Source organism: Oryzias latipes, chromosome 23, assembly GCF_053564925.1.
Source record: "Oryzias latipes strain Hd-rR chromosome 23, Olatipes_Hd-rR_3.1".
In the NCBI taxonomy this organism is placed as follows: domain Eukaryota; kingdom Metazoa; phylum Chordata; class Actinopteri; order Beloniformes; family Adrianichthyidae; genus Oryzias; species Oryzias latipes.
In genome coordinates, this window is record NC_136259.1 from 16,855,403 (window position 1) to 16,881,986 (window position 26,584).

At 39.5% G+C, this 26,584-nt stretch overlaps 2 protein-coding genes across 35 annotated transcripts in view; both read left to right on the forward strand.

The window, feature by feature from the left end:
- Positions 1 to 4,251, forward strand: part of wnk1b (WNK lysine deficient protein kinase 1b) — a 79,985-nt gene extending 75,734 nt beyond the window's left edge. For all 31 annotated transcript variants that reach the window (XM_020714209.2, XM_020714214.2, XM_020714213.2 and 28 more), the window contains one exon: positions 257 to 4,251. In XM_020714209.2, the coding sequence (XP_020569868.1) occupies positions 257 to 670 (414 nt within the window). In that variant the 3' untranslated portion in view covers positions 671 to 4,251. The remainder of the gene's footprint in view (positions 1 to 256) is intronic.
- Positions 4,252 to 11,030: 6,779 nt separating this feature from the next.
- LOC101172297 (proline-rich protein 5-like) lies at positions 11,031 to 26,542 on the forward strand. 4 transcript variants are annotated; one of them, XM_004083149.5, is made up of 10 exons: positions 11,031 to 11,167; positions 12,950 to 13,032; positions 14,917 to 15,093; positions 15,692 to 15,772; positions 16,411 to 16,517; positions 20,329 to 20,420; positions 20,497 to 20,637; positions 23,728 to 23,872; positions 24,004 to 24,300; positions 25,457 to 26,542. In XM_004083149.5, exons 2-10 carry the CDS (start codon positions 13,007 to 13,009, stop codon positions 25,798 to 25,800), a joined length of 1,410 nt encoding a protein of 469 aa, XP_004083197.1. In that variant the 5' UTR covers positions 11,031 to 11,167; positions 12,950 to 13,006; the 3' UTR covers positions 25,801 to 26,542. The 4 variants fall into 4 exon arrangements, with proteins under 4 accessions (XP_004083197.1, XP_078798357.1, XP_078798356.1 ...); XM_078942231.1 differs by lacking the exons at positions 11,031 to 11,167; positions 12,950 to 13,032 and adding an exon at positions 14,419 to 14,570 and having other exon boundaries at positions 15,692 to 15,767; positions 16,415 to 16,517; XM_078942230.1 differs by lacking the exons at positions 11,031 to 11,167; positions 12,950 to 13,032 and adding an exon at positions 14,420 to 14,570.
- Positions 26,543 to 26,584: the final 42 nt, after the last annotated feature.

Sequence of the window (26,584 nt, forward strand, 5' to 3'; positions counted from 1 at the left end):
GGTGTGATCTGACTCCACATTACTCAGTTTTGTGCATCAAATATGCTGGTTTGATACTTCTGGGAGTAAACGTGAGCACAGACTCTTTCCTTTTCTAGCCATTATCTACAGAACTGGGTCTTTGACTAAAAAACTGTTTAGTCAGATGAGCAAAAGAGCCCAATTTTGCTTTTTGCAAATGCCAAATTGGTATCAGGAGCAAGATTGCTAAATGAGTTGCAACACTTTGTCATTTTGAAACTCTCCTTCCTCTCAGGTTATCCAGTCAGCCGGTCTGAGCAGGAAATTCTCAGCTCCCAGCCAATTATGTCCCAGCAGTTTAGGCGGGTCCGCCCACCTCCCTGCAAACCTCGCCTCCGCTACCTCTCTCGCAGCCCGCAAGGGCTCCTTGTGCCACCCTCCAGCCTCCTCCACTCCACCCACACACTTCATCCACTACACCCCGACTCCTGCCTACAGCGCACAATGGTCCGGCCCAGCTCTCAGCCTGTCAAACGCGCCTCCGGCACCGGTGCCGCCTCTGCTGGTGAGCACCTCTCAGCCTCTGGGCCCCTACCCCACCCCACAGGGCCATATTCCAGGGCACCCCCCTCTGCAGGCTTTCCATATGAGCAACACAATGCAGAAGTCAGTTAGCAGCCCGGGAGGACCCAACTTGAGGACAACGTAGGGCTCGGGATGTGGACTGCTACCACCTGAAAGGAAGTGAACAGGAGCGTCTCTTGGACTGGGAAAAAAAACTGATGGAACTGAAGGGGGGGGGGGTTAGTTCTGGACCGGATCAGGAAGAGGAACGAAAAAAGGAAATGCCTCTAATGGACAAATGAAAGAAAGAAGCGATCTGGTCCTCTCTTCTTTGCATGTGTGAGAAGATGCCACAGACACACACATGTGTGCACACACATGCACAATCTTCCTCCCTGCTCTGTGAGACTGACAGCTTTGCCAAAAGATCAAACAAAAAGGAAAACATGAGTGGTGTGCAATGTTAAAAGGCCAAAGAGGTTCATTGAGGGTCTTCTGGTAAATTAGAAGCTGCAGGGATGAGGAGGTTCTTTCACATCAGTCAAAGGAGGAGAGGAAAAACAAAGTCTTTGGTCCCTAGAGATAGCTAAAGTCCTAAAAAAAAGCTCTCAAGAATAATGGTGGATGCCAAAATGAAGCTCCTCCTCACAGCTAACAGGGAGGACACACGTTCAAATGTTCTGTAATTAAAGTCCTTATACAATTAAAAGAAAATATTTAGAGCAGAAAATGGGTCCAGGACGTCATTTTATCAAAGCACAAACTAAGCAGATGCACATCCGCATCACTCGTAGCCCTCAGGGTCTCCTCTGTTCGTCCCTCTGACTAGAGATTGAGAATGGAGGATGGACAGAGGAGAAACGGGGAGCAGAAGTGCACCGAAACGTGTGTTTACCATTTCCCTGCTCACTTTCTGACCGTCCTGGAGCCCCGCCTCCACATCCACCACTGTTCCTACATGCCTCTGTTCTCTGACCATCTGAAGCAATATCAGCAGTACGACAAAAACTCACCAGAAAAAGAATAAAGACACGTGGCCTTGTTATTAGAGTAATATCAGTGCTTGTACAGTTTACTTTTTAGAATGTCGCCTATGATGATTCCATTTTTTTTTTCTGTTGGGTTTGTTTGGCTGAAAACACACACACACCAAACGCATGAGACGGTTTTTTCAAGTAGAGAAGCAGCAGAAGTTTACCCATCATCCATTTTTAGTGTCATAACTTAGTTTGGGTTGAATGCAGTGTACATGATTGTTGCTAATGATTATTTAAAAAGACGCAAAACAAAAAAAAAACCGTGTTCTGTCAACGGACCTGTTTTCTGTGCACATCGCTGTACGATGTGGAAACACTGTGATTATTGTTGTTTATTAGCAAATGTTGTTGGACGACATTCGTTTTTGATGGGGGGGTTGATAGAGGAAAAAAGCATTCAGAAAGCAGTTTGGAGTCCTTTAACTTTCACTTCAGCTGTTTTTTTTTTAAAATGTGAAAAAAAAGTTCTTTTTTTCTCCTCGCTCCTGCTTTTGGTTCGAGGACACGCCTCCAAACAAATGCCTTACCGTTCGTCGTCGCACGCGATCGAATCGAAGGTCAACTGGTGAAACAAACGCCATAACACAGCAGATTAGTTGAAATTATGAACAAAATCAAGCTAGCTATTTTTTTCCTAATACAGTACTTGTATATCGACACTTTAAGTAGCCCCCCTACTTTATTAGCCTTTTCCCCGGGTTCTGTTAAATGAATGTATAAACCAATGGTGTCCACTTTAATGTACTTGAAACAAATCTTTTACTGTCTTGGCCCCCTCCCCACTGCCCAGTTTCCCTTAGAGCCTCTGGTTTGTCTGGAGGAACTCGTAGTGCCTTGAATCCGTTATGTCACTTCTTTTTGTTTTTTTAAAGTTGGAATGTCCAAACGGGATTTTGTGGGTGTTGGATGAGGCTGGTTTGGGATAGTTTAGGAATGTTACTCCATCCGTTGGATGTAAAGGTTTAAATCCTAAAAACAAAAGATGTGTCTGGTGCCGTTTTAGACCAAGCGTGACGTCTGAGTACCGCAGTCACCTTTTCCATCATTTGTGTCGATTCTGTTGCTTTCTGCTTTTTCAGACTTGGTAAAGATGTATCTGAAGCTCGGCCCGCTCCGTACTTGGGAGGCATTGATCTAAGCCTCTTATGTTCCCCAAATGTAATCTTCAATTTTTTGCATGAATGTCAGGCTTCCATCACACGATTGATTGTTTTTTGTTTTAGTCTCAAAAATGTGTGTTGTTTACCATTTATATTTGAAATTGGTTTAAATGTCTTCAAATAAACGGAAACTATTTAACATTTTCCATCAAAAAAATCAAATTAGATTTTGAAAAACACAACTTTTCTAGTCATTCATAATGTTTACTTCTATCTTGTTCTTGTTAAGTTGAGGTGACCACCAAAAAAAGAAATCAGTGTTTTCTTTATAGAAAAGTTTTGTTAAGCAAAATAGTTGTCAAAAAAGTCTGATTGGAATGAAGATGCTAACGGATGTGCTCAGCTGTTCGTCCTTCATTTGCAGGGATTTCTGCGAGTTCCTGTTGTGAAATCTTTGTCTCAGATCTGGCACCAACTTGGATGTCAAAGGTCACGTCTCTGCTTTTCCGCTGACATTAGATGTTACATTTTACTTTAAAATACACGAAAAAAAGTTTTCAGAAACAAAAATGTCCAGAAATCCCCCCCCCCAGCGATGCAACATTTTTACTACTAAGCGAGTTTGGTTGAAGCTGTGAAAAGTCCTAGAGCCACTTTGCTTTCTCTCATCAGATGTTTGATGATGTCTGGATTTGGTGCCATTTGTCTTTTTTTTGCAAACGTCAAAAGCAAAAACCCCTGAAAACAAGTCGACCTGCTTTTACTCACTGGAGCTCCTTGTTTTCCAGGCAGCATGGCTTTCAGTACTGATGATTTTCCCCTCTTAATCTTTTTTTTTTACGTCTCTACCACATAATTACTTACAATGCAATGGCTGCGATGCAGTAATATTAAAGTGACGGTTACTTATCAAACCATTACATTGCTGTTGGGTTTGACCTCAGTTTTTGCAACTCCTGTAGTTTTTGTTGGTGGGCTCTTACTGTGAAAGGCTTCAGGTGTTCTTATTGTGAAGGGGCCTGAAGCATTGGTTACATTATCGCTTGCATTAAAATCCAAAATAGTATTTTGTTGCTCTTTTTACAGTTTTAGGACTTGTTTTTTGCTTTTTACTGTAAACAACAAGACACAATAAAAGCCTCTGAATGCATCACCCAATTAACACAAACACACACTGTGGATACTGTGCGTTCCCTTGCTGTTTTATGTTGTTTTTTTTGTAGCTTAATCCTGTGAAACCATTTTGCTGTTACTAAAAGCATTTTGCAATAGTTTTTGTTTCCTCCGATGTGCTCACGTTTTCAAGTGTCGTTTTAAAGTCTCTAATAACGCCTAATTTAATTCAGTGGGTTTTTCTTTTTCTGTGTTGTGTTAGTCGTTGTAAAAAGGTGGTCCTTTGAATGGATGAGTGAAAGAAAACGACATTAAAAGTACCTTTAGGGAGTCGTAGGCAGCCTTTAACGGTATGGTTTGCACTAAGTATAGAGTGTTCGAGCTTCATATTAAAAACAACAAACTTTGCGCTACAGTACAATGAAATTTGTTACTTTATTTGTAAAAACCTAATAAAGAAAAGTTGTTTAAAAAAAGTGGATAGCGTTTTTGTCTTTTTTTAAGTGCTCTAAATATGTGAAAAATGTGTTTTTCTAATTTTGGGCATGCAGTATTCTTCTTGTCCACATGGGTGCAGCATTTCCCTGCATCTGTTTTCCAGATTACAGGTCTGCTTCCTGTTATCCAGGCCAGAATACTGCCTCTATTTTTTTTTTTTTTTTTTTTTTCTATAATCAGGAAACGACTCATTTTGGGTTGAGAGTCCGAGCTTATCTGTCGCCTTGGAAACATGGAACATTGTTTGACCTGCCTATAAAACCAGAGGTAGAAGGAAGGAAGGAAGGGTTTCTGTTTCATTATACAATCAAAAATCCATCAGGAGGTTTTCCTGCTACTGATGTAAAAACTGCACAGCAAAAAATTGTCATTCTTCTTTTTGTTTTTTCTTCAAACTGAGCTGCTACTAAAATGTAGATCTCTTTTATTTATTTATTTATTTATTTTGAGCAGTTGGCATTTGAAAAGATGTGTGAGTAGAAAAAAGGTCAACTTTTAACTTTGAGGTATGATGTAACACTGAAGGCCTGACTCCCAGCAGGTTTACTGAGGACCATGAACCATTTGAGATAAAAGCAGATGTATTTTTTCCATATTATTTTATTTTTAAATATAAATATACCTTTTTTTAAGCCAAGGTACACTATGTCCTTGATAGAAATTCACTAGACCAGCCAAAAATGTTTAAAAATTAATAATAATAAATAAAATGAAATTGTAATAAAAATATGCAGTGATAATTATCAAAGTGTCTTAAATATGAATACAAGAAAATATTTTATGTAGTTGGAAAAGTACTTCTAACTACTCATCGTGAAAGCTGGGCCTGTTTGGATACAGTGGGACAAGAAGGTATTTAGTCAGCCACTAAGTTCTCCCACCTAAACAGAAGAGAGTCCTGTCATTTTCATCATAGGTATACCTCTACTTTAAGAGACAAAATGAGAAAAAAAGAAATCCAGAAAATCACATTGTCTAATTTTTTAAGAATTGAGGTTCAAATTATGGTGGAAAATAAGTATTTGGTCACCTACAAGCAAGATTCCCATAACTTCTTCTTTTAGAGGATCCTCTGTCCTCCACTCATTATCTGTATTAATGGCACCTGTTTGAACTGGTTATCTCTATAAAAGACACCTGTCCACAACCTCAGTCATACTACAAACTCCACCATGGCCAAGACCAACGAGCTGTCTATGGACACCAGAAGCAAATGTGATTATCTCACATACACCAGGCTGGGAAGACTGAATCTGCAATAGGTAAGGAGCTTGATGTGAAGAAATCAACGGTGAGAGCATTTTTAGGAAATGGAAGACATACAAGACCACTGATAATCTCCCTCCATCTGGGGCTCCCTGCCAGATCTCACCCTGTGGGGTCAAAATGATCACAAGAACCATGAGCAAAAATCCCAGAACCACACGGGGGGACCGAGTGAATGACCTGCAGAGAGCTGGGACCAAAGTAACAAAGGCTACTATCAGTAACACACAACACCGCCAGGGGCTCAGACCCTGCAATGCCAGACGTGTCCCATGCTAAAGCCAGTTCATGTACAGGCCGGTCTAAGGTTTGCTAGAGAGCATTTGGATGATCCAGAACAGGAATGTTCTATAGTCAGATGAAACCAAAATAGAACTTTTTGGGAAGAACTTTACTCATCATCATACTAAAAAGACTACTGGGAATGCTTTTACAATAGATCAAATGATGATTAGGGTGGGACTTTAACCATCAGTCAGGAAGATTTCTCCCCTCCTGACATAAATTGTCATTAAAAATTAAATGCAGAAGTCTCTGCTGGAGATAAGTTTTTTTATTTGCTGTTGTCTATTTAGTTGCTCTTGTGGTCTCCTGCATAAAATCCCCCCTGAGGTCTAATATGTCACTTTTTCACTTTTCAGCGTTAATCTTAACCCCGTCCTGTCATCTGCTTGAATGCCCAGATTACTCAGTAGGGAGCTGGGATGTCTCTCCCACAATACATGTGTTGGTGTGGAAGCGATCGCTTCATCTCGAGGATAAACAAAAAGGCAGATTTTGGGTTAAACCTAGCGGAGTAAAACCTTTTCATAAGTTAAGATACGATAAACCTGTTAAATAGGAGGTAAAACATCTTCAAGAGTGAAGAACAGAAACCCAACAGAGTATTTTTTTTATCCTTGGAGAGTAGGAGGCTTGAGACTCCAAACAGGTCCTTTGTTTTCTTCCAGACAGCAGACTGGAGCTGATGCTGCATGAGTCAAAACAGGCTTTACTTTAAGAGGGTGTTTGCAGCTATAGTGCATATCTGTTTAATCCAGAGACTCAAAGAATGTGTGTTCTGGATTCAAAGAGGTGAATGCAGAAAGATAAACGATGCACAAACCTCCGATCGCGGCACAGATCATCTGTTGAGATAAAGACATTCAAGAATTCTAACCGATCTTTGTTGGCGTCCACATTCACACATCTACAAGTCCTACAACGCCAGTCAGAAGTGACATTCAACACAATGTTCCCATAAAAATAAACTGGTAGCTTTTCCGTCGTTGTTGGATCAGCATTTTTCTTTTCTTCCAAACTTTAGGCTCACAGCATCGGGATGCTGAGGATTGTGGGACATGTGTGGGTGAAGTTACAGACTGTAAACTGACAAGAACAGCCATTTCACTGCTGTAGTTATGTAAATGTTTTCCACACATCTTAAATAATTTGACAAGCTGCAAAAAACACGAATCGGATTTATTGTAAAATTCTGAGTATGAAATTTAGGTAGAACATTAAATGTGATGGAAATCTTTTACATCTTCGTCTTACCAAAGCAATAATTTGTCTGATAAAGAGGTTGTGTTTGAAGTTACTCTTTTTAAAGGAATGACATTGAAGGGATGTTGCAGGTTTTTTTTCTTATGACTGCAAACTTGTTTTTTTTTGTTTTTTTTATGTGGCGAGAAATGGACGGAAAATTTCAGGCCAATTTTTCCATCCATGAATGGTGAACTGTGTTTGGTAAACAGCTGTGTTTGTCCTCAACACACCAAGGGAGACATTACGATTTTCAGGGAAATGTCTTTAAAACACCTAACTAATCTAAAAATATCAATAAAGTCAACATTTTTAACCACAAATCACATGATCTGCATTTAGATAACTACATTTCATTACCCTTAAAAAACATAGTCTCGTCAAATTATATCTGCTCTATAGTTTAAATGGAACCATACTTATATTAAGAGCAATAATGAGACAAGTTGCAAATAAATGTTTTTGAAAAGAATGTAGTATTTGTGCAGCTGCACAGAAGAAGTCAGAGTTAGTTCATCCTAATATGAGCGTGTTCATAGTTTAAAGCATTTCTTAACCAAAAAAAATAGACTCGTGACTACTCCTGCTCATAAATAAATACTAGTAACCTTCGTCATGGTTGGAAATGCTTTTATAATGTCACATAAATGTGTGTTTATTTTTTTGTTAGCCACCTCCCGATTTAGCTGCCCTTGAATGAGGCATTTAACCTCTTTAATGTACCAAATATGGACCTGAAGCAGAATCGGGTTTGTGCTGATTTGTGATGGTGGGTCAGAAAAAATACTTTTTTTTTGTAATGTTAGATATCTTTCTTTTAGAATCAAACAAACAGGTGTGTACCTTGCTTCTCGGTAGCAATGGTGTTACAATCTGTGTTCAGTGTGCTGCTTTCCTTGTCTGAGCACAGACAAACATGCATCAGTTAGTTAACCGGCTATATTCACTGTCAAAGTCTTGGTGTTCGCCTCAAAGGTGAAACTTTCTGATCATTTCTTTATTTGTTGCAATAACAGAAACCAAGAGGCGAGCGCTCTCTCTGTTCAGGAACACCTTAAAACTCTAGAGAAAGCTTTTTTTTCTATAAGAGTTGCATGTGTAGCGAAGGATGTGAGATAAAAACCTTGAAGCGTACAGGTTTCATAACTCTGAGGAACCATGCCAATCAACCAAAGTACACTTATTAATTGCATTTGAAACTCTTTGAAAATAGTTGAACTCCTTTCACACATTTTTCTGTAAAGATTCCCATGAAAACGTGAATTTTGAGGTCAGTAACAAACCAAAAAGTCCCACATTGACAAAATAAAACAAGTTTATTAAATATCCAAGTATCGTGGTATGGGTTGGTTTGCCTCTGTGCCTTGGAGCAAAGTGCAGTGATAGATTCTGTTGATAGAGAGAAAACTAAAGGCAAATCAAACTACAAAAATATGTAAAGCTAATCTATCAAAAATGTAGCACCTAAAACATTTGCATAAACAAACACGAGCTGGAAAAAAAACAACTTTCAGGTCACCTATTTACTTCAGGTTCGAGGGGCCAGGCTTTATTCAGACTGGATGCTAAAGGAAAAACTGTCAGTCAGGGTGTGTGTGTTTTGCCCTCTGGAACTTGGTCTGGCCTTGAACCGCCGACTTTGACCCTTTATAAAGCTGCTCCTTATTAGATGCAGGGGGAGGAACAGGTGAGGCTTGGAGCAGAGTGCAGGTAGTCTGGGAGAAGTGACGCAGATGTATTGAAGTGAGCACTAGAAGGAAAATATGCTGCTGATGGTCATTTGTGTGGTTAAAGGTGCAGCTCCTCCGTTTCCACACTTACACAGAGGCTATGGTGTAGCTGCTGAGTGGCCTTTTCTGCTCTTGAGTGAAAGCACTCAGTGTGTTTCAGCAAGCTGATGCTGCGCAGGCTTGCATGATTTCAGCATTAAATCAATACTATAGCTCTTATTTTGTTCTGCCTTCAAAATCCCCATCTAAGCAAAGAATAAGGGTCTGATCAGGCAGCTGGTTTCTGAAACTGACACTCTTACTCATTTAAGCAAAAATATAATTTGGCTGTTTTCTTAACAAAGGCTAATTTTTGAAAGGTTTTAGTGAATTTCTGGTAATTGCCCTTTCACAAAGTGGAATCCCCCACATCCTGCACCCTGACACTAGTGGCCTCTTTGGCCTAATATGAATGCTTGCTGACATGATTTATGTGCACCAAGAGGGTTTTACATCTTCAGAACAACTATTCCAGCTACATATGAGAACATTGCTCATAAAAATGCTTAATGCAAGTTTTTGAGATTTCTTGCAAATGTAACAAAGACAAAGGGCTTGCAATTAGAGTCTGAGCACCCAGCACTGGTAGATTACAATATTTGGAAATATCAAAAGTATTCAGAAACAACAACAAACTATTTTTAGAATCAAGAATGTAGAGATGAGGTGGAATGGTTCTTCCTGGGAATTCACATCCAGGAGAGCCTAACCTGGACTACAAACAGCACAGAGCTGCTGAAAAAAGACTGTATTTCCTGAGGTTACTCAAGAATCATAACATCAACCAAAGACTGTTGGTGACCTTTTAACATGCCACCGTAGAAAGTGTACTAACATACTGCAAATGCACTTGGTTCAGCAGCTGTACAGCGGCTCAATGGAAAACTCTCCAGAGGGTTAGCAACACCGTCCAAAAGGTTGTGTGCTGCCCTCTCCCCACCCTGGAAACCCTCCACCGCTCCTGCTGCCTCAACAGAGCATCATCATCATTAAACGTGCCCAGGAACCATTAAACCTGCACTTCTTGTAAATTGCGATACGGTGGAAGTTTTCTTCGTATTAACTATTATTAGTTTTAATATTTTTTCCCCTCTGGTTTTAACAATTTAAACACACATTGAAGCACTGTTCATGTTTAGTTTTTTTTAACCAGGGGTTGTTTTCAAGGTATGTGTTGCACCGACCAGGAAGCACTATTCTTTGTTCTTGAGACAACAACAAATAAAAACCAATCTATCTATTAAATACACACTTATCATGTATGATTATATCTTTTGGAAACATTGATTAGTCTTGAGCATGAATCCCACCAAAATTCTATTTACATGAGTTTGAGCTTTGTTATTATTGGTTTCTTTATCATTTTCCTGCTACGTTACATTTGTGGTTTTGAAGGCAGAGTAAATACATTTTACTCTGCACCTATGGGTTGCTGTGCTATGGTGACACTTTGGCCCCAAATACAATTTTGACTTACACTTATGGGAACTTATGGGAAGCCATATAGTGATAAACAACACTTAGGTAGGGGGTGTAACGATTCATTTTAACAACGATATAATAATTTGTGGTTGACAATACTATTCCTTTTGGCTCATTTTGAATGATCTGATTTGATCCCATTCATTGACCTAAACCCCTGTATTTAAGTTTTTTTTTTTTTTTTCATTTTTGAAACAAGTATTGTTTCATTTTTAAAGTCACATTTTTGTTCAGATAACCATATTCCTCCAAAAAAAGGTTATTGATTTATGGAATTCACACCAGATACAATTTACAGTATTGTGTGAAATAGTAAAATGAGAAAAGGAAAAAGGTGCAAAATGCAACAGTCTGGTTGTTACATATATAATAGGTAATTACATATATAAAATACGTTTAAAATAATTTAAAATATTATAAAAATTGAAGCGAAGGAAATATATTTACACATTGCTAAATTACACCTTGATTGCGAACTAATAAGAGCTGCATTCATTCTAACCTTTGATCTGCTTAGGCTTTAACTTTTCAAAGTTTTAAATAAAAATAAAAAACATTCCTGCCTGAAAATATCACCTCAAGTCACCAAAAAATTGTTGTTTTTTTCTAAAGGCTGAACTCCAAACTCTTCTGTAAACTGTACATTTACCTTCACGAATTGCTCTGAAAGAAACCTGCACGCGCGCACCCTGATCCAGGCGCGCGCCGCCTCTCAGGTTTCTCTCTTCCGCTCTCTCTCGCAGACGGCTCACGCGGAGAAGCAGACGCCCTCAGCGGACAGCAGCTCTCAGACGCTGGACCTCTTCATTTGTGTGCTCGTTGAAATGCTCTGAAGCGGAGAAGAGGACGAGAAGTAAGTTTGTTTGTATTTTTAAATCAATCTTTGTTCGCTCGGTTTGGATGAAATCCTGTCTTGTGTGACTGATCTGCTCGTTGAATAAAGTTCACACACACAGGTTCTCACACGCAGAGGGCTGTGTGTGTGTGTGTGTGTGTGTGTGTGAGACCTCCAACCTGCGGTTTGAAGCGCAGAGCAGACCAAACTCGGAGCTGTGCAGCGCTGTCAGAGAGGGTGTGCGTGCTTTTTCCAGATCATGAAGCAGATTACTGGTGTTCATTTCAGCAGCTCTGATATCTGCTGCCAGTGTCTGCTGTTGAGACTGAGAGGAGGCTTTCAGTGATGGGCAGACCTCTGCTTTGCCTTTTCTCCCTAACACCTGAAACATGCTGCAGAAGTGAAAGCCCGGAGCACCATTCATGAAACCCACACTGTGGCATTTGAAGCTGCAGACAGACAGAGCCAGAGCTTAGGGCACCTTTGGATGCTTTGAGGGGGCCCCTTTAGTTTTCTTCACACAGTAAGTGTGAAGAAAAGCTTTGGGTTGGAATGTAAATTCATCAGATGGCTTCTTTCTCTGCATCCATCTATTTTTGTCCAGTGGTGGACTTAGCAGTTTGGGGGCCTGAGGCAAACACCAACATGAGGCCCCCAGCAGCATTTGGATTCATCTTAAGTTTATTTATTTTTTATTTTTAGAAAATGTCCATCGAACAACTTCTATTACTCATCCACTTTTAGACATTGTCAATGTAAGAATCCAAATGTTTTGATAAGTATCTGTCATGATTTGAACTTGTCTTGTTTTTGGTCCTTGTTCTGTCTTGTTTCTGTTTCCTGTTTTATTTTGAAAGTCTCCTGTCTTGTCTGTTTTCTTGAGTTTTACTTCCTTTGGTCCCCATCAGCCCTGATCGTGTCCACCTGTGTCTTGTCTGCCCTGTCTGTATTTAAGTCTTGTCTCTGCCTTCCTCCTGTGTTGGTCCATTAGTGTTCCTGTTCTGGTGTTCTCGTCTTGTCATGCCAAGTTCCTTGTTCTCTTGCCACGTCACAGTGAGTTATGTTTCAGTTCTGAGATCCTGCTCTGCAGCGCTTTTCGTTTGTGTTTCGCATTAAACCCCTTTGCCCCTGATCCTCATGCCTCCGCCTCTGCGTCTGGGTCCAACCGGCTCTCGAGCCACCCTGCACCATGACAGTATCTAAAATTTGAAATCACATTTACATGTTAAAGAAATGTACTTTATAGATAAATCTAACTTGCTGTTGCCGGAATAGTCCATTTGCTACATAGGGATGGGGGGGAGGACGAAACACTTTCACATTCGCAGTTTTATGTTATTTCAGTGATTCAGGCTTTATTATGACAGAGTTAAACAATAATGGGCATGGAAATTATTTTAGACATTTTTTTATGCATTCAGCTTGGGGCTCCAGGCACTCCTCCACCTTTGCCTAATGGTAAGTCTGCACCTGATTTTGTTGCCACATATGTTAGCTCCGACCTTAGCTTTACCATATCCCCAAAATTCATGCCACTCATGTCCTAATACTCCGAAAACTTTGCTGCATGCATGCATTGCAGCCAAAAAAATTAAAGCCACAAGTGAAAGTGTGATTTGTAGCGTCTGCAGGCGGTGCAGTGTGCAGAAAAAACTGTTGATTCTTGTCACAACAAAGCTCGATCTTTTGTATTTGCCTCTGTTTGTCACTTATCATTTATGCATTCTTAATAAATCAGGCATTTAAGGCTGCTTGTTGTTTTTGACAAACTAAAGTTTCTCGTTTTTCTCTCTTTTCCAGATGAGTGCTTGTTGGTGGCAGCTGCCAGGCGCTTCTTAGCCATCTGTCGAGGCAAGCATGGAACGAGAGGGCTCATTTAGGAGGTAAGAATATGTCTTTTTGGTGTCCTTCATGGGGGTCAGGGGTCAATGAGATACACAAAACAAACATATACACATAGCTACAACAGACAGAAATAAAAAAGAATAAAATACAAATAAATAAGTAAATAAATAAATAAATACATAAATAAATAAATAACATTAAAATTGTAGTTTACAATACTAGGGATTGTCATACAACATGTGATCTTCAATGAAAATAGACTATTTTTTGCATTTTTGTTTGTATTAATTTCAGAGATTTAAAATATAAACTGTTCTCTTTATGAAATTTATTGAATAATGGTTTGGTTTTTAAAAAATCTTCTCTTATGAATGAAAAATTTCCCAGATATTAATAAAGTATTGAACGTCAAATCAAATAGATTATCACCAGAATCTACTCCAAATAATATGACGTCCTTTTGTAATTGAATAGAAATAGGAAAGGGAAACTTTGAGGAGCACCAAGAAAAAAAATCCTCCCAAAAACTGTTAACATATATACATTCAAAAAACAAATTTGCCTCTGAGTCGTGGGCGGAACCATTGACACAGAGTGTCAGCATCCATCTGTCTACACACTCTGGTTTACAGTGCATGCATAGGAATGGAGCAGAGCAGGGAGCCAGAATCTCTTTCCAACAGCGTTTTTCATCTGCTCCTGATTCACAATGATTTGTGTAAAGAAATACTCAGACATACAATTTTAAGCTTAATATTCTTTTTATATGTCCTGAGAAAAATGCGACAAGAACATGTTAAAAACACCAAAAGCGCCATTTTTATTGGAGTGCGTCCTTAACTGGAGTCCAAAAAGACATTTTCCTCCTCTACCTAAGGTTCTGGTTCAACCTCTTCATCTTGAAGTCTTTGGAAGAGAACATTCGGTGGTGTGACGTAAAGATCTGAACCTTCTTTTCTTAGAGAATCTGAAAACTCACTTTGACATGAAGTGTGTGCCTGCCCTCATCTCTGTGAGTGTGTGTGTGTGTGTGTGTGTCGGTGCCCAGGGCTCCTGTTTCTCACACTGACCTATTTATGTGAAGCTGAACTAAGATCCAGGTTGACAGACAGAGCAGCAACACTCACAAAGATGCACTTTTGCTTCTGTTTCCTTTTTTTCCTCTTTATGTTTGAATAAAAAAAAAAAACTTTTCATCTTAAATGAGTCAAAAAATTAAGAAGCAGTGATCAATAATCGATGAAAGATGGGAGGACCTTGTGGGCCCACACAGAGAGACAAAAAGTGGAAATGTGTGTCACCTTCAAATCGTTCCCCACTCTCTTTGTAACCCTTAAACCTGAAAGGGTTCCTTTGTTTGTCTGGCACAAAAGCTAAGGGGGTCACATGGTCACCGACTGGCACACACTGGCAAAGAGAGGGGAAGAAAGAGAGGTGGGGAAGGGCCACGCTGGCATTTCTTTGAAAGTGGAAGGAAGAGACGAAGAGGAGGGATGAAGAGGTGCTTTCCTTTCATTAGGATCCATGATTCTCACGGTCATGGAAGGGGATGTGTGCTACCAGTTTATTTTCTAGAGTAAGTATTGCTAATGCAAGTTTAAAGAGGACTCTGGGAAAATGTGACTGTAGTAAATACTTGAAAATCTTTAGAATATAACTTTATTAAGAAGCGGAAGATTTTTTTAGCTCCAATTGTCCTATTAATCCAAAGAAAGGAAGGTTGAGAGGCTTGTTTGAATGCTTTGCTAACAGAAACTTTTTTTATCCAACCTTTGACTCCCTGTAGGGCCATCTCATTTGTATCATTCTGTGACCCCCTATACTGTGTTTCTTCAGACAAGCATCATTTTTATATCTTTATTAAACGTATGGAGATGTTAATATTCATATCCGTTTCTTCTTTCCTTCTGCTTGATCTCAAGGAGCCTCCAGAGCAAACTGCGGCTGGGCACCGGCTCGTCCTCCAGCCTGACCGACCTGTCGCAGCCAAAAGCGTCAGCGGGAGGGGGCGAAAAGGGGGGGAACGTGCTGGTAGACGACTGCAGCCGGGACAAAGGGACCCAGCAGAGGAGGGCCGGTGCCAATGCAACCTGGAACAGGTGAGGGCTCCTTGTTTGTCCTGAAAAACGTTGCTCAGCAGATTCTGCTTAAAATACACTCATACAATTTAATATGTAATATTTATTTCTTTATTTAATAATTAATCTCATTTTTGATAATAATTTTTCATTATAATTTTAGTAATATTTTTAATTATTTAATATAAATGTCATTTGTCAATGTGATGTCCTTTATTGATGTTATATTATATAGATTATTTCTGAATGTCGTGTTGCTGCCACAGATAAATGAAATTTCCCCATTGTGGGATTAATAAAGTCATCTATCTATCTATCTACACTCACACTCACACGACTTTTTCATGTATAGTAAACATAGCATATTCATAAAGACTCCTTCAGAGTCAATCACAACCTCTCCTTTGCTCCTTCACTCTTGTCGTATCATTCTGCCTCATTGATTCCCTTCTGCTCCCTGCTCGTGTTTGTTGTGTGCTTTATTTTACACCAGATAGCAGAAACTGAAAGTCTTCGGTCATGGCATGTTGACCACAAACAGAAAAGGGTCACGCTTCTGTCTTTGCTCTCTTCTCGTCTTTGAGTTACCTCTAATATAAATATGTTTTTTTCTTCTCAGCATCCACGATGCCGTGATCTCCGTTTTCCAAAGGAAGGAGCTGGGAGAAAACGAACTCTACACGCTGAACGAAGGTGTAAGGTCAGCTTTCCTCCATCATTTCCTCAGAACTGGAAGGATATTTGACCAAATTACAGTCATTTTCTATTCTAAATCTGGTGTTTACCTAAACCCTAACATTAGCACATGCATGGTAACACTTACAGCCGACTGTCCGCGGAGTTAGAAACTCCTGCTCAGTGGTTGATTGGAGGGAAAAGGACAGGCGGAGGTGAAACACACTGCTGTGTGTTTTGTGTTTGTTATCTGTGTGAGGCTCAGGGCAGGTGAGACAGCCCTGCCTGTCAAAACTGCAAGGTGACTGTTACAGTAAACAAGACACGGCTGTGTACATGAAAACATGTTATTTAGTGCAATAGAAGACGGAGTCGACACAGCTGTGGGGTTTGAAATGACCCAATTTGAAGACCGAACAGGTTGCTGCAGACTAAATTCAAAGATGGAACAACTAAATATGATCCCCCCCCCAAGTTTATTGGTTGTAGCTCGCTTTTTTATAAGGCTCCCATCTTTCTGGAGCTCCTGTTCTTCTGTGTGCTCAACATCTTTTCTCATTTCCTGAGTCAGCTGCTGTTGACACACTTCTGTTTTCCCATGGAAAGACCCCATGATTAGTTTTAGTCTACAGGCTTTGTTCTAAGTCTTGTCTTATTTCCCAGGCAGCTGCTGAAGACTGAGCTGGGCTCCTTTTTTACTGAGTACCTCCAGAACCAGCTCCTCACCAAAGGGATGGTCATTTTGAGGGACAAGATTCACTTCTACGAAGGTAAAGGTCGTATTCCACTGTCGGACTGACTGAACATACCTGATCCAGTCCAGCTCTTTCCACCGACGGAGCACAAAGGTTATAAACTTCATAGTGTTCATAAACCTACTTATCTTTACTAACCTGAACCTGTAAGGAAGCAACTCTCTGGTCCTTTAAAGCAGTGTTTTTCAACCAGTGTGCCGCGGCACACTAGTGTGCCGTGGGAGATGGTCAAGTGCGCCGTGGAGAGATTGCCCTCATTAACTGATCTAAAAACATTTTCCATCTCCAGGAAATCAGCTCTTTGTTCATCCAAACAGGCCCTGATAAAACACTGAGTAGTTATGAATATAAAAGATCTTAAAATTACTTTTTCTTTGTGTTTATTTAATTCTATTAAAGACATTTTGATAAAAATCACGGTACCGCGATTTAGCTGCAGCTATAACTGTGTAAGGAAAAGTCCCGTCCCTTTAACTGTCTCTGCCAATCATTCTTGAAGGCTTAATCACATGTCATCAGTCTGACCAATCAGAAGTGCTTAAAGTCTTCACTTCCTTGTTCTTAATTCTGCTGATAAAGTCGCTCAGTTCTAACAAATATACCAGCTAAAGACGAGCTTTAGCTGTTGGTTCATCTCTTAGAAAAAAACAGCCGCAACTTCCTGCTTTTTCTGCCACAATTATCACAAAAATTCACGTGAGATTGCGGGGGGGGGGGGGGGGGGGGGGGGGGGGGGGCTGTCGATCAATACAGACCATGAATTTCTGCTTTTTTTTTTTGGGATGCTGGTGTGCCGCGGGATTTTTTTCAGGGTTAAAGTGTGCCGTGGCTCAAAAAAGGTTGAAAAACACTGCTTTAAAGAACACGCTGACCCCTAAAAGCTCGTTTGATTGATTAAAGTTTTGATTGCCCAAACCCTCCATTTAAGCCATCGGCCCTTAACCGTTTTACACTTTTACACTAGAGCTTTTGCTCCAGTGTTCACATCCTTTCGACTACTGATTCTTAAAATCATTTACGCAATTAACGTTACTGCACAGCTGCCATCGCTTGGAAAACGCATAACATTGGTTAGATAACTTTAAAAAGTCATGCAAGAACAAAAACTCAACATTGACATCCAAATGTAAACTTCAGTGCTTCAGAGCACATGCATGTGAAAAATCCGTTTCTCCTCCACACCGCAAGTTTGACACGTCAAATCTTGAGAATTTAATCCATGATGATATATGAAAGACTTGATGTCATATGCGCAGCTTAACGTGAACATGAGTTTTGAACGTGGAAGCCCAAAATGCACATTTGAGCGCGCGTTTACATAGACTTTTTATTGGAAGTGGTCGCTTGAAGGTAAGTTGCCGCGCACGATGTGAACCTAGCTTCACTTACCTTTCTGTTGCTGCCCCCCCAAACACACACATTGTCACACACGAATTAAAGCAACAGTTATGCTTAATAAACCCAAACACAAGAAGAGAAGGAAGTAAAAAGCCCTGTGAATTCACGATCTTTGTGAAACCAAATTATATCAAATTTTACATTTAAACGAAATGAAAAACTCTTTCTGTCCTCATCAGCAGTCACTGAAAGAAGGAACTTTTACAGAAGATTGGTAACTAAAAGGCAGTTTTATAATCTTCATTTAAGGAAAAAAAATCCTGTTTCCTGCCTTAAAATCTTATCAGTTTTTAAATTTACTGTCAAGGCATTTCCCTAAAGGAGATATCCAAGCCTGAGGTCTTTTCTAAAATTGTCTGAGATGCAGTTTACCTGAAGAAAATAATAATTGACTAAAATATCTGATGCATAGTTAGCTATTAGTTTGAACTGTGAGAACATGCCTTTATCTCTTAACTGTGACTTTCACTGAAGGACACAACCCCACACACACACACAAACATACGTGCACATGGGCACACAAAAAAAGCAAGAAAAGAGATAATGAAAAGAATCCGGTACAGGGTGACCTTTATTGGAAACACCTTCTGAAATGACAAGATGTGCACACACACTTTTACACACACTCATGCACTGACTGTCACAGGTTTTTAGCACGGTTGCCACAGCAACCAGACAGGAAGTGATCCTTTTACGTCAGTGTCACATCTAGACAGTGAGAAATTGGAGATAAGACACACCACAGAAACTGAAATACCAGTTGTTCTGACTCCCCCAAAGTAAAAAAAAAAGAAAAAAGGAAATAGGTGCAACTACTTTATTGTGGGTCTGTAAATTTTACCTCTTGAAGGCTGGAAAGTGCTCTTTCTCTTTCATAGAAGGCAAAGAAAATGTATGAAGAAATACCTTTTTTACACCAAAAATAGCAGCTTGTAGTTACAGTATATATGGCATTTTTTAGACCCTAAAGACCCACTCCAATGAAATTCTTGTTTTTGTGGTGTTTTTAACACTTTTTGTGGCTTTTTTCTTATGATGGAGGACATATATAAAGAAAATAAAGATTAAAAAATGATTTCTAAGTATTTCTTTATTTGAATAGTTCTGAATCAGGAGCAGATGTGAAAATACAATCTGAAAAAAGTGACCTAGAAAATACAATCAGTGCGTCACAAGCTCCCTGCTCCGTTCCATTTTAATGCATCTAGTTTCAGATAACTAGATAACTCAGTTTATACCATGGTCTGGGTGAATACTTGATTCTGATTGGCTGCTGGCTGTGCATTAAAAAGTGATAATCCACAGTGATAACAGCACGGCTAAAAATAAGTTAAGGTCACTTAGCTTAAATTTTCTATATCAATGTACTGACTTCTTTAAAACAAACTTTAGCTCCATCATCTGGACAAAAACAAGCCGTAACAGGTGAACTTTTTCTCTTATTTGATGCTTTCTTTAACCCTTGTGCTATCCTATGACCCCACCCTTACATTGACGTGTTCTCCTTACCATGACAAAGGTGGATAAAGGTGGAAAGATTTCATGTAATCCATGGACACCATTGAAGATCACAAATCATTGAAGAAAAAAGGTTCAGACCATTGTCTAGTGGGTCTAGATGACCCAACTCCCAATGTTAACGCGCCTAGGAGAGCACAAGGGTTAAAGCTTTAGCTAACCCTCCAAACATGTAGCACAAGGGTTAACCATTGTAACAATCAGCATGTGTGTGTTTTTATATATAGTGTATATATACACACATATCGGTTTATATCACTGGACCTTGACTGCAGCGATGCAAATAGTCAGTTTTTTGTGAAAAATTGATCCAAACTGTAAAAATAACAAGAATAAAGGACTAAAAACTGGTTGAATATTTATTTATTGACCATGGTTTAAGTGGGTTAATGGCCTTTGAAGTGTGCATTATCAGCATTAATGCTCCTTGCGTAGATGCTTCAGGCTTCATGCTTCAGGCTTCCACGTCGTGCGTTAATTGCTGATAATCCACACTTCGTCGGCCATTAACCCCTCCGTACGTCTTTGTATGTGTCTCAAAACTGTACGGCTGGATAGGTCTGATGTCACTCACCATTTTTGTTGCACTGGTAATATTAGTTTGGGGATGTGAGGGGCTGTAGGCTAGCAGGAGAGCGTGTAAACAGAGATCAGTTATGGGTGATGGGAAGGGGGGCCGTGGTTGCTCCGCACCAGCAGTCCCACCCATAACTTAGAGGTGAAATTAACTAATGCTGCTCTGCAGAAACTATGTCCTAGAAAAATAACAGTATTCTTGATTTGAGCTAAAAATGGCATAATCCCAAATAAGAGACCACTGGGAACACTTTTAAAAACCGATCAAAAGGTGAGAGGAGTAGGTCTTAAAACATTGTTTGGTTAGTTAACTGCTGTGTTTGTTTCATCTTAGGTCAGAAGTTGTTGGACTCTTTAGCAGAAATCTGGGACTTCTTCTTCTGTGATGTTTTGTCCATGCTGCAGGCCATCTTCTACCCCGTTCAAGTATGCCTAGCCCTGAAGACGTTCCCAGGCTTCTGACAGCCTCATCGTGTTGACTCTAGTCTCTGTACGTCTTTAGGGAAAGGAGCCGTCTGTCCGTCAGCTGGCGCTCCTCCATTTTCGGAACATCATCGCCCTCAACTTGAAACTGGACGAGGCTCTGTCCCGACCCCGAGCAAGAGTTCCTCCCTCCATCATTCAAATGCTGCTAATACTACAGGTAAAGAAAGACACGCCCTCCTGCTGTTTTCTTTTTGTTTAAAAGGACACTGATGGTTAAGGCAAGTGAGAGTGACCTTTTGCTTTTGAAGGAAAAGTTTGAGCTTTTTTCCTCGCAAAGGGACCCCACAGGAAATAATCAGAGTGTGAACACAAAGTTGTCTTCCCATGACCCCTCCCCCCCATACACACACACACACACACACGCCTGTGTGAATTATCCATGTTTACACTGAAGATTAAAGTGGTGACATCCTAACAAGAACACAAAAACATGGAGAAACAGTTATATTTATTTTATTATATATTTATCTAATTATGTCCTCATATATTCACATATAGACTTAAGGGAAACCATCTGTTCCTAGATAAAGGACATATTTTGAAATTCCACAAATTTAATGTTAAGAAAATTTGAAAAATTATGTATTTATTTGCACTTTTAACTCATTGTAGCCCTTTTTTTAATGGCTTAACTTATGCAGCTTTTTGAAGGGCCGTTCTTCTTTTCCAAGACTTTGCACATATATAACACCACGTGTGAATTTTATTCCATTTTTAGATTATCTTAACTATCAAGCAAATGTAATTGTTTGCTTAGAAACTGAGCCTAAGTATTTCCATTATTCTGGAGCTTTAGCTTTGTGGAGGAGTTCAGCTCTATTGCTTTTTCTATAACATTATTTCAGTTCATTGAGATGTGAAGATTCCCATTACAGCTTTTCAGTTCTGTACTTTACAGGTGATTTTTGGATCATTTAACTGTTGTACGATTCAATTTCAGCTGAGCTTTAGTTGTCAGAAAGAAAGCTAGATCACTGTCAACTTACTGAAAGGAAATAATTTAACCCCATCATGCCAGATGCCAGTTTGGGAGGGAAAAACAACAACAAATATGGATCTATTTGTCTATTTGATGATTTTCATCAGAGTGGGTCTTTATAATTTGAAGTGTTTCTCTTTTATGATGCTATCTAACTACAAAGATACAGTTTTGCTACAGTGTAAGAGCTTTGTGCTTTTGACAAAAGTTTAATGCCATTTTCTTGAATTCTATATATAAATGGAATCTAAGTGGAAACGGTTCCAACAGAGAAAATCCTTTAGATACAATTACATTTTTAGCATCTGTCTTGTGTGCTGTTACAGATCTCAATCAGCCCTGTTTTATGCATTTATTTTCTTTTTTTGAGTAAACAAGCTAAAATACTTTCTTTACACCTTATAAACTCAACATGTTGTCTCCGATTATGTTTGTCTTATTATAAATTGTTTAAACGTAGGCTTTAATATTTGTTTGCTCATCTTCTAGATATGACTTAAAGTAAAGTGTTGACTGAATTAAACCTTCATTGTTTTAAAAAAAAAAGCGATTTCCGAGGAGCATGGCTGTGACCCTCATGTCCGCTCTGTGAGTCCAGGAGCGTGTCTGTTTCTCTTCATGTTTGGGTTCGTCTGTGGTGACTCATTGACCCAGTTCTGCTCCCAGATTCAGACCAAGAGGGCAGCGAGGCAGAGGGAGGGTGGTGTGCATGCAAAAGACACACAAATAGAAAGCACAGTATATTTATCTATTCTGCCTCTTTTATTTTTGCGTGACTGTGAAGAAAATGTATGAAAAATAAATATAGACACTGCTAACTGCAAACATATGAAGAGATACTGGAAAGTAGGGCAGCTTAACCCTTGTTCTATCCTATGATCCCACCCTTACATTTGATTGATGTGTTCTCCCTACCATGACAAAGGTGGATAAAGGTGGAAAGATTTCATGTAATCCATGGACACCAGTGAGGATCACAAATCATTGAAGAAAAAAGGTTCAGAGCACTGTCTAGTGGGTCTAAATGACCCATCTCCCATTATTAAAGTGCCTGGGATAGCACAAGGATTACAGAGGAAAAGGGATAAAAATCAACACGGAATACAAGCTGAGGGTTTTTCTTTTTTTTGCCTCTAAGTTTCATCTGTTAGTAATTTTCCTTTTTATTCTGCTAGGAAACTGTGACGCTGGGCCATTTAGGGCTGCTTTATTCATGTGGTTTGGTTCTGTGCTGTGGTTTTCATGCATGGGCTTGGTGATTCACAGAACTGAAACTTGATTGATCTCCTCTTTGGTGTTTTGCAAGACACTGCAGAGAAGACCACGTGTTGTGTGTCTGCAGAGTTGTGTTAATGTTTCAGAAAGTGTCAAAAAATGGTTTGACCCTCTGATTTCAGTGTCAGACTAACAGTACTCTGGCCTTATAAAATCAAATGTAGACAGATCTGAATGAAAGAAATCCATCTGAAAAGAGTCTGACCTTACCCAGACAGTGGATACTAATTACTATTTCTAATTTATTACAAAAGGTTGTATGAAAATCTTTTCCTGCTCCTGATATTGGTATTTTTCTCCTTTTGGTGAGATACACAAACAAAACTAAAACCAAAAGAATGAGCTCTGATCATGATAACTGATAACCTCTTAACACTTGTGCTATCTTAGATGACCCCACCCTTACATTGACGTTTTCTTCCTACCATGACAAAGGTGGAGAAAGGTGGAAAGATTTCATGTAATCCATGGACACCAGTGAAGATCACAAATCATTGAAGACAAAAGGTTCAGCGCACTGTCTAGTGGGTCTAGGTGACCCAACTCCCAATGTTAAAGTGCCTAGGATAGCACAAGAGTTAAAGCTTGAGCTAACCCTCCAAACATGTAGCAGAGTATACTTCTATGGTAATATGGCGTATACTTGTACAACGTTTTTCCACCTTTCTTGACGGCCCATGGCGCTTTACAGTCACAGTCTCATTCACATACTCTTATTCATATCCCAACATCACAATCACACAAATGTATTCAATTGCTGTACAAGTACAATCACAGATTTCGAGCTGTTGTTTGGATATAGTATCTTCGTTTAAATTAGATTATTGCAATTAGAAAGTTACAAAAACATATTTTTTTTAAATAAACATTCAGCCAGCTCATTAATGGTTCATTAAATCCTTCTTTTTCTCGTCAGAAATGTTTTCTGCCTGGAGATGAGCGAATCTCCAGCTAAAACAAACTTGTGTTAGAGTGTGTTTGCTTTTAATCCAGGGTGTCCATGAATCAAAAGGTGTAACAGAGGACTACCTTCGTTTGGAGGCACTTATCCAAAAAGTCATCTCTCCATACCTCGGGACTCATGGCTTATTTTCCAGAGATGGATCCTCCAATCTGCACTGCTCTTCCTGCTGGTTAGGTGTGTCAGCTTGTCTAAGAAAGATGTTCCTGTTTGTGCTGCGTCTTTATAATGAATACAATTATTATTTGAATTGATGTTTTTATTTAGGAATTATCCACAAAACTCTCTTCCTTCCTCACTCTCTGCAGAAAAGAGCCTGCGGCCCTCTTTTTGTCCCAAAGCAGGAAACTCTCCGACAGTCAAAAACCCGGTGGTCCGTTCTAAGAGCTACAACGTTCCCATGCTGTCTCCTTTAGTGGAGTATGACCCCGATACCTCTACAGGAAGTGCCACAAGCATTAGACGTCACTCCGTCTGCGAGATGCCCTCGTGCGTGGAGGAGAGCAGCCCCTTGGCTAAAATCATTGCCAGGAAACTCGATCAAAGCAGCACGCCCAGCCTCGCCAGCCTCTCCCCAGCTTCCACGACGTCTGCTGCTCTCTCAGGTGGGAGGAAACTTGACATGCATCAGAAAAACCAGCAAATGAATGCGGGTCACCCAATAATGAGAGTGAACACGATAACGAACAAAATATAACTATTGTACTGTAACATCATTTACTTAACAATATTTAAGGTAAAAAAAGAGCAGAAAATGAAGCCAGGACACCCTGCTTTCACTAGATTTCACAGTAATTTGCAGTCAGTGAGTGCTAATTGTTGTCCTTGAGGAATTACTTACCAGGTGTGCAGACCTTTAGAAAAAGCAAAATGTTAATTTATTCTTCTCACATTTTAGCTGGACAGTCAACAATCTACAGAAGCGTGGCAATGAGATGTATTGAAACTACAAAATCGCACATTGACATGTAAAGATTATAGCAGGAAGACAGTATTTAAACGTTTTTATTTATCATATTATTCCAACAGATTGTTACAGCATTATTAAATATTGGCAAAAATGTATGTAAACAAACCACATCAGATAAACTGACTGTAGACAGGTGAGACTGAAGTGCATAAAAATAAATCTGGCACCATCAAAGCATGGCAGTGGGTCATTATGGTTTGGGTTTGTTTGGCTGCCGTTGATGTCTGCATTTAAGAACAAAAAGATCTAAGGTTGCCTGACTGAATATAATCTAAACCACATCATAAAGTCAACATAAGAAAGAATTTTGGGGGAAAAAAACAACCTTTTATTCCCCTCAATGCTTAGACTTAAATTCTATGGAAGTGCAATCGCAAGAACTTAGTATAGTTTTCATTCCTGCTTAAGTTTGAGCAGGAATTAGTAAAAAAAATACATATATATATATATATATATATATATATATATATATATATATATATATATATATATATATATATATATGTATATATATATATATATATATATATATATATATATATATATATATATATATCTTGTGTAGCTTCTAGACCTATTTGAACATATTTTATTGCTTTTGTTTTCAATCTTTTTTTTTTGATAAATGACAGAAATTAAAAATTGTTGACCTGAGGATGGATAAGCTGAGTCACAGAGAAGTTATTTTTTTGTTTTTTCATGAAAACTGGTCAAAGACCTGTGAAGATGAACAGTTTTGATCAATATCGTTCTCCAAAACCTAAAAATGTTGCTGTTTTTTTTTTATGCAGACACCCAAACCTCTAACCAAGACCTGCAGACCCCCAGCAGTCCAACAGTGCTGCACCTTCTGCAAACGCAGCATCCCTCCCCATCCATCCTTCCCTCCGCATCCTCAGAGGATTCTCGATGCACTGACTCACCAGAGTTTGACTCCCCCTCTTCCTCCAAATTACTTGCACAAGACACAAGTTCTGGCCCGAGTCCGGCTTCCAGTCCAGAGATCGCGGTGGATCACAGCACGGCGTCGCTGGACTCTGAGCAGGAGCACGACGGCATCTTTCTGGACTTTTCACGGCATCGCGGTGGAGACTCGAGTCACAGCAGAGACAGCAGCCAACAAAGTGTGTGCTGACACGAGCAGGACCGCTTTCACACTGGATATGAGGCATTTCTCCCACCATGTGACTCTTTGTTTAATACAGACATTACGTCATGATATTAGGATCATTTCAAACTTTTATTTTTCATACATCTTTTCACTAAAAACAGAGTTTTAACAAAAGCTTTTCTGCTCCGTTGAGAATATTTCAAACTTAAAAATGTTAAACTCCTTCTACCAGATGCCTCAAACTGTTGGAAAATTCTAACTCTAGATTCTGCTCGGGGTCAGCAGAGCATCACACCTCCTCCTCTGGAGGACTTAGACACATAACTACGGGCAGACGACACCAGAAACCTGCCGGCTTCATGAGTGCAAATGTTGAAACTTTAACCCTTGTGCTATCTTAGATGACGCCACCCTTACATTGACGTGTTCTCACTACCATGACAAAGGTGGAGAAAGGTGGAAAGATTTCATGATGTAATCCATGGACACCAGTGAAGATCACAAATCATTGAAGAAAAAAGGTTCAGCGCACTGTCTAGTGGGTCTAGGTGACCCAACTCCCAATGTTGAACTGCCTAGGATACCACAAGGGTTACATCAAACACCACTGGACTTTTGACTTAAGGATCATTGTGACCTAAACGACTTGACTTGTACACCAGCACAGCGCTAAACAAAGAAAAATCCACATATTTTTTAAATAAAACAAATGTTTATTTCAATTTTTCAGCCTGATTGAAGTAAATTAAAGTTTTTATCTAAGTTCTGCGATTCTCTTTTTGTGACTGAAACTATTCCACCTTTAGTA

Bases quoted from the DNA above. Each gene is read 5' to 3' on its own strand.
- LOC101172297 (XM_078942230.1), top strand. From the start codon at position 14,488: ATGAAGAGGTGCTTTCCTTTCATTAGGATCCATGATTCTCACGGTCAT. The intron at 16,518-20,328 runs GTAAAGGTCGTA...GTTTCATCTTAG, and splicing joins CAAGATTCACTTCTACGAAG to GTCAGAAGTTGTTGGACTCT. The intron at 23,873-24,003 runs GTGTGTCAGCTT...CACTCTCTGCAG, and splicing joins CTGCTCTTCCTGCTGGTTAG to AAAAGAGCCTGCGGCCCTCT.